This window comes from Balaenoptera physalus (genome assembly GCF_965194825.1).
Source record: "Balaenoptera physalus genome assembly, chromosome: 3".
In the NCBI taxonomy this organism is placed as follows: Eukaryota; Metazoa; Chordata; class Mammalia; order Artiodactyla; family Balaenopteridae; genus Balaenoptera; species Balaenoptera physalus.
The window spans coordinates 65,260,894-65,278,798 of record NC_138890.1 but is presented as its reverse complement, the minus strand read 5'-3'; the positions used below and the strand labels follow the sequence as shown (position 1 = coordinate 65,278,798).

Sequence of the window (17,905 nt, the reverse complement as noted above, 5' to 3'; positions counted from 1 at the left end):
AATTTGTCTAATTACCTATTGCTGGACGTCTTGGTTGTTTCCAATTTTTGGTTAATATGTCTAAAGCAACAAAGAACTTTCCTGAGTGGGTTTTTTTTGTGGACATAGGCTTTGATTTCTCTTGGGTAACTATAGCTTTTTATATTTAAAATGTTTTGAACCATGTGATTGGATTTGGTGATACCAAATCAATAAATTAAATGAAAATTCAGCCTTGAATCTCTTAAAGAATGAGACTAGAAAATTATATTAGGAAATAAATGTTCAGTGATATTCTGCTGCATATGTAAACAAATGTGAATTCCTTTGGATGGCAATTAGGGCTGACTCTACAGAATGTTCCTTTGATTCTGTTACAAATTATTCACTGTCCTCCAGTACACCTATCACTCTTCTGACTTTCGTTGTCATGAGACTTAACCTTACAATAAGATTTATCCTCTCACTTTTGCTCATCTTAATCTTGCTCATTCTTTTTTTTTTTTTTTTTTAGAACGACAGGGCTACGCCTTTTTTTTTTTTTTTAGTTAATTTATTTTTGGCTGTGTTGGGTCTTCGTTTCTGTGCAAGGGCTTTCTCTAGTTGCGGCAAGCGGGGGCCACTCTTCATCGCTGTGCGCGGGCTTCTCACTATCGCGGCCTCTCTTGTTGTGGAGCACAGGCTCCAGACGCGCAGGCTCAGTAGTCGTGGCTCACGGGCCCAGCTGCTCTGCGGCATGTGGGATCTTCCCAGACCAGGGCTCGAACCCGTGTCCCCTGCATTGGCAGGCGGATTCTCAACCACTGCGCCACCAGGGAAGCCCCAATCTTGCTCATTCTTAAAGGCCTGTTTTTAATTCCACTTCTTCTGAAATCCTTCCCTGTGCTTTACTTATATGTAAAACCCTGGAGTAATTTCTGTCTTCTTTGAGCCACTATAGCACACGTCATCCATGTCGTTCATTTAGCAATTATTTATGTCCTGTCTGGTAATGCTTTTCCTGTTTTTGTCTTGAGCTTTTGTATATATCTTAAATTATTATTTATATCTTGCCTCCAAGATAAGACTTTTTTAAAAAGTTCTGATAACAAGAATGGTGTCTTTTCCCTATTGCCTAGCAGTTTGCTGCTTTACATATTATATGCTCAGTAAATGTTTCTTCATATATTATTGATTGATATTTTGAAACTTCATTAACAGTTTTAAAATCAGTTAGGCAAAAATAGCAGCACTGATGTTTTTATAGAGCTTAAGTAGTCTTCTGAAAGCTGTAAGATTTATTGAAGTCTTTCTCTATGCAGGGTGAAAAGAAGATAAAGACAACAGTACTAACAGCTGCGCTTCTATTATCCGGAATTCCTGCTGAAGTAATAAATCGATCAATGGATACTTACAGCAAAATGGGCGAAGTTTTCACAGATCTCTGTGTCTACTTTTTCACTTTTATCTTTTGTCATGAACTGCTTGATTATTGGGGCTCTGAAGTACCATGAAGCCTGCAGAACTCAGAAAGAGAAGCTTACAAAAAAAAATTTCTCTTCTATATTGCAGTGACTCTAAAGGAAGCATATTGGTTTACACCTTTATGAAATTCTTTTACTTTTTGAGGTTGTAAAACCACTTGATTAGGAATGGAATGGCAGGTTCCCTGACTGGAAAGGGTTGAGTTTGTATTAATACTGATGTGAAGATTAGAGTACCAATGTCAGTAATCGATTTTTCTTGTTTAATTAGAATTCCTAGTCTACACCTTTCCCTAACTTCTCAGATTTGTAATTCCTCTTTGAGAGCTGAGCTAGTGCTTTTAGGAGAGCAGATGAATGTCGTCTCAGCCAGTCCCAAGGACTGCATCTTGTATTTGTATTGTTCTGTCCTGAGAAATGGAGCCATCTTAAAAATAAAATGAAAGAAATTGAATTGTCTAGTGTTAAGTTTGCACATTTTAACTTATAAGGGCTGAATAAGGTAGCCAATTTTATCTTTTCTCGTTGAGTCAGTATCTTAATTTTTATTTCAGCATAAATATTTAATGGAGGAAATGATTAAGATTCATACATGTGAAATTAAAAGGTATTTATGAAATCTTTATTAATTTTAATTTATGAAAAATTTTATTACCAAACTCAGAATTGGAAATTTTTACTTTTGAGTTTTAGATTTTCAGAAGTATGTTTTTTAAGCAATAAGCATAGAATAATTAGATATAAAAATGGAATTTGAAGAATTGACTGAAGTATTCAACCCAATAGCATAAATACCCTTTTAACTAACGTGGTAACACTGTCATATTTGGAAGGTTTGACTTAAAAGAGTATAAAGCATAAGTGTTTTATCACTTGGTATTAACATTTCCCTAGTTTTTTTGTATCGTCTGTTTGATTAATTCTTGTGATATAGACTTTTTTTTTTATTACTCACAAAGTTTTTTTATTTTGAACCACAGTGATGGAGAATAAGTATAACAATTTAAGTCTATTCATTTGACTTAGGGTAAGATTACAAGCACACATTTTTTCTAATTCCATACAAATCTAATATCCAGAGGATTGGATAGTATTCTTGAATTTGTCACACTCTCCCCAATCCCTGGGAAGACACTAGGAATTTTCAATTGCACATTTTATTTCTTCCATTTTGTCAGTTTACACATGCAAAGTTTTAGTAATTGTAGGTCATTATCAAATTTATTTCAAAGAGAAGACATGAGTATTTGCTTAAGCATGTTGAATAATATCAAATGGAAATGCAGGTTTATTAGTGTTTGGAATAATTAAGAAGAATTTTTTTTACTTAGAAATTTCAGGGATTTGAAATGTTTATGAGTTAAAACTAGATTGCCAAGGATGGTTGTTGAGGACTTCCCTGGTGGTCCGGTGGTTAAGGCTCTGCGCTTCCACTGCAGGGGGCGCGGGTTCTGTCTGGGAAGTTCCTCATGCCCTGAGGTGCAGCCAAAAAAAGAAAAAACAACAACAACAAAGGATGGTTGTTGAGAGGTGACATCTTTGACCAGTAGATTTTTAGTCTTATTAGCTGTATAAGCGGATGTGTGTACACACAGTTGGTGTTAAAAACAGCAAGAGGGTTATGAGATTCAGAACTAGGTTAGTTAGAATCAAAATCTGCTTTGGAAGCCAGGGCAGTTTGCTAAATAAGTGATGTATTGGAGACATAGTAGACTATAATTAACTTCTTTCACCTCTGCTAATAGATAAAAGTAGTTTCTTCAAGGACATAGAAATGCTGTGAACTTACCGTAAATATGCTGTGGGCACAAAAAGCCAGTTAGAATTGTCACGTGAATATGTTCTCTTAAAAGGGAGTTAGAGGTACTTCCCTGGTGGTCCAGTGGTTAAGACTCTGCACTCTCAGTGTGGGGGGCCGGGGTTCGATCCCTGGTCAGGGAACTAGATCCTGCATGCAGGCTGCAACTGAAGATCCTGCATGCTGCAACTAAAGACCTAGGGCAGCCACTAAATAAATGAATATTAAAAAAGAAAATAAAACTATTAAAAAAAAAAAAGGGAGTTAGAAATGAAGTATCTTGGAAAGAGCTCTGGCCTGGGTATCAGATGCCTGGGTTCTGGTTCCAGTTTAGATTCCAAGAAGATTAGTGATCTGGGATTAAATTTGTTTCCCATGTCTCAGTACTCTCCCTTAAAATCAAGAAATTTGAATAAGTGATTTAAAAAATCTGTTCCAGCTATATCAATTTTTGCATGGCCTCATCCAGTTCCTTGGCTTCAAATACCATATACAGAAAGTCCCTGAGTTAGGGTGGTTTGACTTACAATTTTTTGACTTTATGGTGATGTCAAAGTGACACATTCGTGGGCTTCCCTGGTGGCTCAGTGATTAAGAATCCGCCTGCCAACGCAGGGGACACGGGTTCAAGCCCTGGTCCGGGAAGATCCCACATGCCGCGGAGCAACTAAGCCCATGCGCCACAACTACTGAGCCTGTGCTCTAGAACCCGTGAGCCACAACTACTGAAGCCCACATGCCACAACTACTGAGCCCTCGTGCCATAACTACTGAAGCCCATTCACCTAGAGCCCGTGCTCTGCAACAAGAGAAGCCATCTCAATGAGAAGCCCGCGCACCACAGCGAAGAGTAGACCCCGCTCGCCGCAACTAGAGAAAGCCCGCGCACAGCAACGAAGACCCAACGCAGCCAAAAATAAATAAATTAATTTAAAAAAAAAAGTGACACATTCGTTAGAAACCGTGCTTTGAATTTTGAATTTTGATCTCTTTCTGGGCTAGCCATCTGCAGTATGATACTCTCTAGTGATGCTGGGCAGTGGCAGAGAGCTGCAGCTCCCAGTCCATGATGATCCACTTAAAACCGTTCTGCTTTTCACTTTCAGTATAGTCTTCAATAAATTACATGAGATATTCAACACTTTATTATAAAATAGGCTTTGTGTTAGATGATTCTGCCCAACTGCAGGCTAATGTGTGTGTTCTGACACGTTTAAGGTAGGCTAGGCTAAGTTATGATGGGTAGGTTAGGTATATTAAAATGCATTTTCCCCTTGCAGTGTTTTAAACTTGCGATGGGTTTTATCAGGATGTAATCCCATCCTAAGTTGAGGAAGATCTGTATTATACATTCTATAAAGTGCTTATGACCCTTATCTCTCCAATCTCTATTTCTCCTTTGAACTCCAGACTCATATATTTCCTTTCAGCCATTATCTCCTTCTGGATATCTAGTAGGCAGAAACACTGATTTTCTCTCCTTTTCCCACCAAATCTGCTGCACCCAGGCCTTTTTCATCTCCACAAATTCACCACAATCCAGAGTAGCTCTGTTCAAAACCTGGGAGTCATCTTTATTCCTCCCTTACCCTTGCAGTTCACATCCATTTTATCAATTAGTGTTTGGAAAGCTGCCTGTGGAATACATCCAGAATCTGACCACTTGTCAGTGTCTCCACACTCCTTACCTTCAGCCCACATACAAGCAATTTACAATGGCTCTCATACCTGACCCTCATTGGTGTCCATTCTGTCATATATTGGCTCAGGCCTTCCTTACCCTTGGCATGGTCTGCCCTGCAGCCACAGGTGGGCAATAAATCACAGAGCAGAAGCCAGTCTTAGAGTCTTAAACTCGTTGGTTTCATTTTTTAAAAATTCAAATTTATCGAGGTAAGATTTACATACAATAAAACACACCAATTCAAAGCATACAGTTCAGGGAACTCACTGGCCGTCCAGTGGTTAGGACTCCACGCTTCCACTGCAGGGCCCCGGGTTGGGGAGCTAAGATACCGCAGGCTGTGGGGCACGGCCAAAAAAAATAACAATAAAATAAAAATAAAGCGTACAGTTCAATGAATCTTGACAAACATCCATGCAATGACTGCTACAGTCAAAATATGGAACTTTTCTAACATCCTTATGTGTAAGAACATAAAATAGTACAGAGGCACGTAAAGTAAGTGAGAGCCTGTCCCCAACTCCTTTACAGCTTTCTGCTAAAACAACTCAACATTGCAGCGTAAGTTCCACTAGGCGAGTCGTTCTTCGCCTTGACCGGACTGTACTTCACAATCACCTGGGAAGCTTTAAAATTCCCAATGCACTGGAAGCACTCCAGACCAATCAAATCAGAATATCAGAATGGAACACACGCATCCGTATATGTATTTTTAAGCTCCCAAGCGCAGGCAATGTTGAGAGCCATTATCTTGTGTAACGTATTTTTAGCTCTTCGTCCTCTTCACCAAGTTAACTCCTACTCAGTCTTCAAATCATACCTCAAAGGTCACTTCCTTAGGGAACACTTTTTCTGAACCCCTTTCCTATGGTAGAATCTCTTTTCTGTTACATTACATCTGCTTATGTTTTTGTTAATGCCTATATCTGCCACGAGATTGAAAGCTCGTTGGAAGGTAGAACATGCCTGACATGTAACAATATGTTTAAATGAATGCATGTAGAAATGATGAGAGTGAATGGAGATGTTTGTAGCATCGCTTAGATGTCAGTACACTTCCTGGGACAGCTCGGGGTTGCTTATGGCGTTTCAGTGCCCGCTGTAGGAAAGACCCTCCCAGGGCTTGCATGGCTGAGGCATCACCCTCTACCTCACCAAGCCTAGGGGGCTTCCGCGGCTGTGCAGGGAAAACCCGGCCGAGGCAACCTCTTTAGGCGCAGCCGGCACTGTGCGGCCTCCAGCCGAGAGGGGGCGCTGTGGAGCGATAGCCGCTTCCGGCCCGCTTTTTCCTTCCTCCTGCCGCTGGCGCCAGCACGTCCTGTTTTCGTTGGCCGCGTTCGGATGGTGCCTGCTGCTGTGGCTGCTGCAGCTTGTTAGTGCTGCTCCTCGCCCGGCGTGCTGAGGGCTGTGCGGCCTCTTACTTTGTCCGGTTCTCCTGCGCGTGGTCCCGAAGGGCGCCGCTTTCCCGCGGCCTGCGGCATGGGCCGGGAGTCACGGTGAGGCGGCGCGCTGGGCGTGCGAGCGGGAGAGTCTCTTCCTCAGGCGGGAGTCGAGGTGGCCGCGGGGTCGGGCCTGGCTCGGTGCGGCCCCACGTGCGGCCAGCGCTGCCCGCGGCTACTAGAGGGGCTGGGGGACCTCGGCTGAGGCAGTGGGTGTGCTTGGGTCGGCGGCGGGCACAGGGTTCCCTTGCACGGCCATCGGCCGGTTCGAGCCCTTGGAGCGGGAACACACCTCCGGGACTTCGACTACATCCCGCCATTTCCGCGGAGCTTACCCGTATAGCCTCAGTCAGTAGCGATCCCAGTTAAATTTCTCACCACTTCGCGTTTGCAACATTTCTTTGGCCCCTGTCGCTCTCTACTTTAGTTTTTTGTGCGCGTGTGGTATTTTCTTAATTGAAAGGAGCGTGTGGCCAAACATTTTTACATCGCCTACAATACTACGTGACTAGGTTTGTTTTGGGCTACAATAAATGCTTGTTGCATGGGCATTTATTTCGCACATAGATTTAAAATTTCTTTGTTATGTGTTTTTTATCCTTTTTAAACTGAGAACTGGGAGGTCTTATTAGAACTCTGATATCTCTTCAACATTTCAGATTGTTACCTGGTTTGGGACCTTGAGATTTTTATCTTAAATGTGCGTATTTGCTTAATGTTTAGCTGTGACTGAAAGATCATTTATATCTAGGATATAAATAATAAGTAAGTAAGGTAATAGTAGTTTACTGAGGTATAATTAATATTCAGGGAAATGGACAACGCTTAAGGGTAGAGCTTGGTGAAATTTAGCTCATATATAAGCCGTGTAACCATCACCTGGATAAAGAGTATTTCCATAACTACAGAAAATTCGGGTAAAGGTCATTTAAATCTCCGTGAAAGCATTGCTGTTCATCTGGCCAGCCAGACCAGAAACCTGGAAGTGATATTTGTTTGACTGGTTCGTCTCTCTCTCGCTGCCTACATCCAGTTAGATACTGCACCCTGTCACCATTCCTGCTCTCCCTGACTTAATTCAGGCCCTAATCATTTATTACTCAGACTGCTACACCTGCCTCAAGTTATCTTCCTCTGATCTTGCTCTCCCAGTTGATTCCACACTGCAGCCAGAGTGACACTTCTGAAATTAACATAAGATTATGTCATTTCCTTGCTTTCATGTCTGTTGGTTCTTACTGCTTCCAAGATGAAGTGAGACTCTTCAGCACAGCCTTCAGGGCTCTTCCCAAGAAGGTCCTTTCCATCTCTTCGGCCTTCTCCCCCACTTCTCTGCCTTGCCTGGCTTGTGTACTAGATTTGCTGTTGCACTTGACATTTAATTAGTCATTAAAATGTCCAGATTTTGACACTTCTCAACAACTCTACACATGACATTCTGATCCAAGCCAACGCTGTCTCTTACTTGGACGATTGCTGTAGCATTCTACCTGTTTTCCCTGCTTCTGTCCTTGCCTTTCTTTGGTTTGTTCTCCCCTCAGCAGCCAGAGTAATGCTTTAAAAATAGTAGGGAGGTTATGTCATTCCTCTGCTTAAAATCTTCCAGTAGCTTCTCATCTTTTCTCAAAGTAAAAGAGAAAGTCCTTATAATGGCATATAAGGCTCTCCACATTTGGCTACCATGCTGTACCTCTGACCCCATCTCATGACACTTTCTCTCACTCATTCAACTCCAAGCACATCTGGTTCCTTGCTGTTCCTTAAACACACCAATCAAGGTTCCTTTTCAGGGTCTTTGCACTTACTGTGCCTTTTGCCTGGAAAGTTTCTCCCTCACATATCTCCATGGTTCCTTCCTTTACTTCCTTTAAACCTCTGAAATGGCACTTTATTAGTGAGGCCTTCTCTAATCACCTGGTGTAAAGGAGCAAACTTCCTACCTCCCACTGTCTCTCTTTTTCCTTTACTTTCATCTGTTTTTCTCCGTAGCACCAAATACATATTGTATACTTACTTCTTTACTTGCCTGTCCTCTCTTCCTTTACCAGAATGCAAGCTGCTTGAGGCCCAAAGGCAGGAACTAGGTCTCTTTGGCTTACTGTCCTTCCTTCTTTTCCAGGACAGTGTGCTGTAGCAGAAGAGTTCATTCTTTCCCCCTAATTTTAAAAAAGTTTACGTATAAGAAGTCCTTTCAATGTTTAATTTATCTGCTGAGATTTTTTTTAGAAAATAATAAAATAAATAAAATGTAATAGAAGCTGTGTTTGCTAAGCTTAATCTTTAACTTAATAATCTAGCCACTATCGGAAGCGATCAGCATCACGGGGACGCTCTGGAAGTCGATCTAGAAGTCGCTCACCCTCAGACAAAAGAAGTAAACGTGGAGATGACAGAAGGTCTAGAAGCAGGGATAGAGATAGAAGGAGAGAGAGATCTCGTAGCAGGGATAAAAGAAGATCTCGGTCAAGAGACAGGAAGCGTCTGAGGTAAGACATTAATCTCCACAGGACTCTTGTTAAATTGGACCTTCTCAGCTAAATCAGGCTTCTTCAAAAATTTTGGACTAGAATTTAGTGGCCCTTTTGCAGGCCCTCTGCTTTACCCCAGCTTGTTTGATTAGGTACAGAAGTGATTTGCCTAGAACAAAAACTTACAGTATTTTTTTTTTTCCCTTTCCACTGTCATTTTCAAACAGTGAAGTAAAAGCTAAGGTAATATGACATCAGGGGGGTTCTAGTCTAATCCTGTCCCAAGAAAGCTGACCCCTGTGTTCAGAGCAACCGCTAGAGCCGACAGGAGAAGGAAACAGGGCAGAGCCATCTCCATACTCTGTTTGAAACTATTTTAAAGAACTTTTTTAGATTTAACCAAAGAACATCCTAATTTTTTTAAACTTGATTAAATATTCCATAGTACCACCCAAGCAGCCATAACTTTTCTGGAGGTAGAAAACAGTCTCTAAATAAAAATAATCTTCCCCACACCAAAAAAAGATTTCTAATAAAGTTTCTCATTAAAATGGGAAAGAGGACAAGGTTATACAGGTGCTGTGAACTGATCACAGAAAGAACTTTGACTTTATCTTTTTCAGACCTTGGAAGGAGAGATTGCCTAAGTGTCACTTGGTACTTAGGGAACATACTTACCCGTAACAATGTGGATAACACTAACTTATTCAATTTTATATTATGAGGTACCGGGAACAGTTTCATACAATTCAGTCAAGTACTTGTTAAGTGAAATTGGTCATTTAAGATTTGGCCTTTGACTTTTTGGTGTGAAAGAATCACAAGATTTTAGAGCAAGAAGGATTTTGAGATTATTTGGTGAAGTCTCCATATTTTACAGATGAGGAAACTGAGACCCAGAGAGTTGATCTGCCCTATGTATGTCACTAATTAGTAGCACCAGGGTAGAAATTCTTGTCTCTTAATTTTTCATATCTGTGATCTTTCCACAGCCCCATTCTGCCCATCCTTATACTTAGGTTTCGGCTGTCTTTGAAATTTAGATTTTCTGCTATAGGTCATAAATTTCAAACAGCTCTTGTTACATATTTCCTCTGTTTTTCACCAAACATCACTTTGAAATTAGTATCATTTATTTCATTGACCACTTGTAAGGAATGGCTTTACTTGTTCCCTGTTTAGCTGATTTGATAGTTAATTGAAATCTGTCTTTAATAATGGTAATAATTAAGAAGCTTCTTTCAACATGAGGCAGAACCATGGTCTGAAGTAGACGTTCCACTTGGTCATAGAATAAATGAAGTGTCCCCTTTCAGGCGTTCCAGAAGTAGAGAGAGAGATCGAAGTCGAGAGCGAAGAAGATCTCGAAGTCGAGACAGGAGACGTTCGAGGAGTAGAAGCCGCGGCCGGAGATCCCGATCCTCCAGTCCCGGCAATAAAAGCAAGAAAGCTGAGAATAGGTAGGTTGGGAACTGACTCTCTTCCCTACAGTTTTTTAAAAAAATCTTTGTAAATACTGAATTTGGCTGCTGCCATTAGCTGTTAGCTGAATTATTTCAATAGGTTATAAAGCTTGTAATGCTTTTAGAAAATGCTAGATTCTATTAGTTTTAACACTCATAATGCATTGTTCTTTTATTTAATATCTGCTATTAATGGTCAGAAATGCATTTTATATACATCTTTGTGGGAACTATGTTTTTTCCTTTGAAATTATTTTCTTGGCATTTCCGATGTTGATTGACAAATAACTTTTTTACTCATGGTGTGTACTGCTGAATTGCTATTCATAATGGGTGAACTTTGCTTTTGTAAGTTAAATGTACCTGTTTCCTTAAGATGTTAGTACCATTCAATTTTGAGATATTATTTATGTCTATTAGACATAATACGTTTACTCTTTTTGTTTCTCTTGTTAGTGGTTTGTTCTTTGCCTATTATTGTTTCTAAAGTGGTGTCATGGGATGTATGGATTTGTTCTGTGTTCTCTGTTTTCTCCATATTAGTTAATGAGGATTTTTGCCATGTCATTTATTTTACTTTATAAATTTTACTTTTATTTTGTCAAGGTCAGTGTAATAATGCCCATTGGGATTATTTTAAATTTTAAAATATAAGTGCAGAGAAATGAGTGAAATATAAACATGCAGCTTATTAAATAATTATAAAGCAAGATCCATGTAACCACCACCAAAGTCAAGAAATAGAACATTTTCTGTACCCCCGGAAGCCCTCCATTTCCCTTCTCTAACCCAGCTCCCTCCTTCCCTATATAAAATCACTCCTGACTTTTGTGCTAGTAATTTATGTCCTGATTGTTTCCTTATAGTTTTACGACCTGTGTGTATAACTGGAAAAAGAATAGTCTAGATTTATATGTTTTTAAACTAACTTTACATGAATGAGTCTTGTCTTCTTTTGCGTTTTTGCTCAACATTGAGAGTTATCTGTGTTGCTCATAACAGTAGTTTATTTTTATTGCTGAATATTATTCTGTGGTATAAATATACCACTATTTATTTATCCATTCTACTGAGATGGATGTTTGGGTTGTTTTAACTTTGGGGCTATTATGAACATTTTTGTATATATATCCTAGTATACATGTGTATGAGTTTCCCTTGGGTATATAACTAGGAGTGAAGTTACATGGTCATAGAATAAACATAGCTTCATTTTAACTAAGTAATCCGAAATGCTTTCCAAGGAGTTTATACTAATTATACTTCCAGCAGTATATGAGAATTGTATCCCTCCATACCTTTGCCAGTATTAGGTATTGTCAGTCCTTTTAATTTTTGTTTATTTGTTAGACATATAATAGCAATATCATTGTGGTTTTAATTTGCATTTCCTTGATTACTAATGAAGTTGAACACTTTTTCATGTGGTTCTTGGTCATTCAGATTTCCTCTTTTCTAAAGTACATGTTTAAATGTTTTGCTCATTTTCCTATTGGGTTGTTTCTGTCGTTAAAAATTGATTTATAGGGGGTTTTTGTTTTTAAATATTCTGGATAGTTGTTTTTTGTCATTTATGTGAGGGGCAGATATATTGCTCTGGTTTGTCTTTTTACTCTGTAATGATACTTTTGAGGGACAAAGACTTAAGAAAGAAGAAACATGCATAAAATGAAGAAAATTAATAAGATGGTAGAGGAAAACCTGACAAGGCAGTGTGCAAAAAGAAGATTATAGGCTATACTCAGTCTAAACATAAAGGATTAGCATGCTGCTTTTAACAATATATAAAAAAGATAATACAATCATAAACTAGTTGGATTTATTCCAGGAATGGAAGGTTGGTTTAACATTGGAAAATCAATCAGTATGATCCTCTACATTAATAAGATTCAAGGAGAAAAGTCTTGGTTATCTAAGTAGATTCAGGAAAAGCATCTTATTAACTTCAACATATATTGATGTTTAAAAGTTCTTAGCAGACATGAATAGAAAAGTGTTTGATAAACTGATTATAAAATTAGGAATGCAATGAAAAATCTGAAAGTGAAATTAAGAAAACACTCCCGTTTACCATTGCAACAAAAAGAATAAAATATCTAGGAATAAACCTACCTAAGGAGACAAAAGACCTGTATGCAGAAAATTATAGGACACTGATGAAAGAAATTAAAGATGATACAAATAGATGGAGAGATATACCATGTTCTTGGATTGGAAGAATCAACATTGTGAAAATGACTCTACTACCCAAAGCAATCTACAGATTCAATGCAATCCCTATCAAACTACCAATGGCATTTTTCACAGAACTAGAACAAAAAATTTCACAATTTGTATGGAAACACAAAAGACCCCGAATAGCCAAAGCAATCTTGAGAACGAAAAATGGAGCTGGAGGAATCAGGCTCCCTGACTTCAGACTATATTACAAAGCTACAGTAATCAAGACAGTTTGGTACTGGCACAAAAACAGAAATATAGATCAATGGAACAGGATAGAAAGCCCAGAGATAAACCCACGCACATAAGGTCACCTTATCTTTGATAAAGGAGGCAAGCATATACAGTGGAGAAAAGACAGCCTCTTCAATAAGTGGTGCTGGGAAAATTGGACAGGTACATGTAAAAGTATGAAATTAGAACACTCCCTGACACCATACACAAAAATAAGCTCAAAATGGATTAAAGACCTAAGGGTAAGGCCAGACACTATCAAACTCTTAGAGGAAAACATAGGCAGAACACTCTATGACATAAATCACAGCAAGATCCTTTTTGACACAGCTCCTAGAGAAATGGAAATAAAAACACAAATAAACAAATGGGACCTAATGAAACTTAAAAGCTTTTGCACAGCAAAGGAAACCATAAACAAGACCAAAAGACAACCCTCAGAATGGGAGAAAATAATTTGCAAATGAAGCAACTGACAAAGGATTAATCTCCAAGATCTACAAGCAGCTCATGCAGCTCAATAACAAAAAAACAAACAACCCAATCCAAAAATGGGCAGAAGACCTAAATAGACATTTCTCCAAAGAAGATATACAGATTGCCAACAGACACATGAAAGAATGCTCAACATCATTAATCATTAGAGAAATGCAAATCAAAACTACAATGAGCTATCACCTCACACCAGTCCGAATGGCCATCATCAAAAAAATCTACAAACAATAAATGCTGGAGAGGGTGGGGAGAAAAGGGAACACTCTTGCACTGTTGGTGGGAATGTAAATTGATACAGCCACTATGGAGAACAGTATGGAGGTTCCTTAAAAAACTACAAATAGAACTACCATACGACCCAGCAATCCCACTACTGGGCATATACCCTGAGAAAACCATAATTCAAAAAGAGTCATGTACCAAAATGTTCATTGCAGCTCTATTTACAATAGCCAGGACATGGAAGCAACCTAAGTGTCCATCATCGGATGAATGGATAAAGAAGATGTGGCACATATATACAATGGAATATTACTCAGCCATAAAAAGAAATGAAATGGAGGTATTTGTAGTGAGGTGGATAGAGTTAGAGTCTGTCATACAGAGTGAAGTAAGTCAGAAAGAGAAAAACAAATACAGTATGCTAACACATATATATGGAATCTAAGGAAAAAAAAAAAAGGTCATGAAGAACCTAGTGGCAAGACGGGAATAAAGACACAGACCTACTAGAGAATGGACTTGAGGAGATGGGGAGGGGGAGGGGTGAGATGTGACAGGGTGAGAGAGTGGCATGGACATATATACACTACCAAATGTAAAATAGATAGCTAGTGGGAAGCAGCCACATAGCACAGGGAGATCAGCTCTGTGCTATGTGACCACCTAGAGGGGTGGGATAGGGAGGGTGGGAGGGAGGGAGATGCAAGAGGGAAGAGATAGGGGAACATATGTATATGTATAACTGATTCACTTTGTTATAAAGCAGAAACTAACACACCATTGTAAAGCAATTATACTCCAATAAAGATGTTTAAAAAAAAAAATTAGGAATGCAAAGGGCATAAACACTTTTGAAGAACAAGTTATGAGGGCTTGCACTACCAGGTATCAAGACTTGTCATAAAGTTATAGAAATTAAGAGTGTTGCTTTATTGTAAGGATAGACAAGTAGATCACTGGAACCATATAAAGAACTCAGAATCAGATCCACACATATAAGGTCATTTGATAAATGACAGTGGTGACATTGTAAATAGTAGGAAAAAGTTTTTCCAATAAATGGTGCTAGGGACATTTGCTGTCCTTTAGTAAAATAGGACCGGCTACTTCATTCTGTGCACAAAAAGCATTTCCAAACAGATTAAAAACCAAATTAGATGGCAAAGCTATAAACTTTTTAGGAGTTTGTACTAGAGAATATCTTCTTTACCTCTTGAGTATCTTCATCAAAGTTGGAAAAATTTCTAAGATGCTTTAAAAAGCACCAATCATAAAGGAGGGAAAAAGGTCGACTAATTTGATTACATTACAGTTAAGGGATTTTATTCATTATTAGATGCCCTAAGTAGGGTCAAAATGCAAGCCTATTGAGATTTTAAATATTATTACATATATCAATTGTCTTGTAGACTATTAATGTCTTCGTGTATTTCTCCATTTGTTAAATTTTAACTTGTTATTTAAATTTTGTAATTATTTTTATATGCTGGGTCCAGTTTTCCTTTGGTCAATTTCCAGATATCTAATCATATTTGCAGTTAGTGTCATGGGATTAATTCTTCATTTTATTTCCAGAGTGTTTATATATATATATATATATATATATATATATATATATATATATATATGTATATAAATTCATTTGACTCTTGGAAGTTTATTTCTTACATAAAAAGTAAAATACAAGTCTAAGTATTCTAAAATTAATGTTTCCAAAAACAAATAGATGATGTCCTTCTCTTTCTCTCTCTTTTTTGGTAGGTCTAGGTCCAAAGAGAAAACAGATAGTGGGGAAAGTTCTAAAGAGAAGAAAAAAGACAAAGATGACAAAGAGGATGAAAAAGAAAAGGATGCCGGTGTATGTTTACTAACATAAGTAATCGTATAATATCAAATTTGTTTCTATAGTGACAAATTCTTGTTTTTTAATGCTGTGTGTTTTATTTTTAAGTAAATGATAATAGATTTGTAAAATAAACAGGTAAAATAATAGTTGTCCCATGAGAAAATTTTTCAGAAAAAAGTTGCATATCTATACAAATTATCTAATTTTATGTGCAAAATGTGATCATACTATATGCACTATTCTGTGCCTTGCTTTTTGTCACTTTTAAATTATGAATTGTTTTATCAATATATAAGGTCTTAAGAGTAATAAATAGCAGTATACGAACTATCTAACGTAAGAAGTAGAATGCCTTTCTGTTTTCATTTGTTAAATATTGGATATCTTTCTGTAGCTGCGTACAGAGGTAGAGCTTGTTGTTTGTAATGCTTGCATAGTGTTTTGTTGAAAAAAGGTAGATGGATATTTAGTCTGTCTCCAGTCTGTAGTTATAAACAATGGTATATTAATCCTTGTACACATGTGTTTTGTGAATATAGTATAGGGTAAATTGGTATCAGTGAAATAAATGACTTTGTCAATGGGTATATATATAGCTTTCCCTCGGTATCCTGGGGGGATTGGTTATAGGACCCCTGCAGATACCAAAATCTTCACATGTTCAAGTCCCTTATGTAAAATGATATAGTATAACTTACGCATATCCTCCCCGCATACATTGTCATCTCTAGATTTCTTATGATACCTAATATGACGTAAATGCTGTGTGAATAGTTGTAAACATAATGTAAATGCTATGTGAACAGTTACCAGCATGGGGCAAATTCAAGTTTTGATTTTTGGAACTTTCTGGAATTTTTTTTCCTGAATACTTTTGATCCACAGTTTGTTGAATTCTGAGGATGTGAACTCACAGACACAGAGGGCTGGCCATATACATTTAACATTTTGATGGATAGTATCAAATTGTTCTCCAAAAAAGGTGTATAAGTTTTATGATTTTAGACATATGAAAATGTCTGTTTCTTCACATTCTTGCTAACATGGGTATTTCAAAATTTAATTTTTGCCAGTGTAATTGGTTTCTTGTTATTTTGAGTTGCATATCTTTAAATATGAGTAAATATTTTTAAATGCTGTGAACATAATGTAAACTAATAATTAAATAAGGTATTTTAAGTTTATTTACTATTTGCACTTTTCTTTGAATGCCTAGTCATATCTTTTGCCCATTTTAGAATATATTATAGCTTCACCTTTTTTTCTTTTTTTTTTTGAGTTCTATTTGTTTAGTGGTTTTTTTTTTTAAGGGACCTGCTTTCTGAGCAGTGTATCTAAGAAAAGATATAACACAAGAAGTCTGGGAGTCTGGTTTCTGATCTAGTTTCTACTAGTCTTGAATGAGTGGGTGATCTTGAGAAAAACACATAAGCTTTCTGGGGCTCATCTTCAGAGAGGATGGAATTATTATAAAGGGTATAAATTCAGGAGCAAAGCTTTTTGTTTGTTTAAGAAATAAACTTATTTTAAAAATACAAACATAATATAACCGTATTATAAAATACTTGGAAAGTCAGAAATAATTCTCTGTAATCCCAGGTGCCCAAAATGCCATCATCATTATAATTTATTAATATTTTCTTTGACTTTTATACATGTGTATTTCCATACCTACCTGTAAGGTAGCGTGTCTAAAATTTTGATTTCTATAATGCTTAATCTTTAAGTCCCTGATTATGACTGTGCAAATGATTTGCTCTCTCCTTTTAAGAGTATTATTAATAGTCTTGATACAGGCTTTAGAATGGCTGTTCCTAGGAAACCTAGACCTAAAGACTAAAGATCAAAACTTCTTAATCATGTTGATAAATAGCTTTCATTTACTCAGTAATTTGTAATAGAAAATTGCTTTTCATGGAGGCAATCTTGGAGGAGTTTGCAGGATTTAAAGTTGAGAATAATAACTAGAGCACTTTGCTTGCTAGTTGATTTAGTTTCCACTTAGAGGGAGAAATTGAATTCATGTGTGCATATTGCTTGTAACTAAAATGAGATTAATTTATAGTGTTTGAAGTCTGTCTGCTTTCTTAGTTGAAGATGCTTTTTATTGTGATTTCATTTTCCTAGTTTATTCCTGAATATATTTAAAAGATGTGTGATCTAAATCTGGTCTAAATTTAGGAGTTTTGTGTACATCTATTTTTAGGAGTTTTGTGTACATCTATTTTTCCTTTTTTTATACTTTGGAGAAGTTATCTGGAATGTCACTTAGAGTAAAATTGTTGATCCTTATTTCCCTCTCTCTACTTCTCTTTTTTTTCCCCCAAGAACTTTGACCAGAATAAGCTAGAAGAAGAAATGAGAAAGCGAAAAGAAAGGGTAGAGAAATGGCGGGAAGAGCAACGTAAAAAGGCCATGGAAAACATAGGGGAACTGAAAAAGGAAATTGAAGAGATGAAACAAGGGAAAAAATGGAGTTTAGAAGATGATGATGGTATATTCATTTGTTAGACTAATAGACTATATAACAATTCATGTAGAATATTCTAGAATTATGAGTAATAGGCCATTTTTATTGTGGAAAAATATACATG

At 37.4% G+C, this 17,905-nt stretch overlaps 2 protein-coding genes across 3 annotated transcripts in view; both read left to right on the top strand.

Moving 5' to 3' along the window:
- The window catches only part of CAMLG (calcium modulating ligand), a 5,829-nt gene extending 3,933 nt beyond the window's left edge, over nt 1-1,896 (top strand). The window contains exon 3 of the mRNA XM_082454801.1: nt 1,281-1,896. Coding sequence (XP_082310927.1) covers nt 1,281-1,472 — 192 coding nt within the window. The 3' untranslated portion in view covers nt 1,473-1,896. The remainder of the gene's footprint in view (nt 1-1,280) is intronic.
- Nucleotides 1,897-6,232: 4,336 nt separating this feature from the next.
- DDX46 (DEAD-box helicase 46) overlaps nt 6,233-17,905 on the top strand; it is a 55,635-nt gene continuing 43,962 nt past the window's right edge. For both annotated transcript variants that reach the window (XM_082454712.1, XM_082454711.1), the window contains exons 1-5: nt 6,233-6,420; nt 8,661-8,849; nt 10,148-10,291; nt 15,227-15,323; nt 17,640-17,805. In XM_082454712.1, coding sequence (XP_082310838.1) covers nt 6,404-6,420; nt 8,661-8,849; nt 10,148-10,291; nt 15,227-15,323; nt 17,640-17,805 — 613 coding nt within the window. In that variant the 5' untranslated portion in view covers nt 6,233-6,403. The remainder of the gene's footprint in view (nt 6,421-8,660; nt 8,850-10,147; nt 10,292-15,226; nt 15,324-17,639; nt 17,806-17,905) is intronic.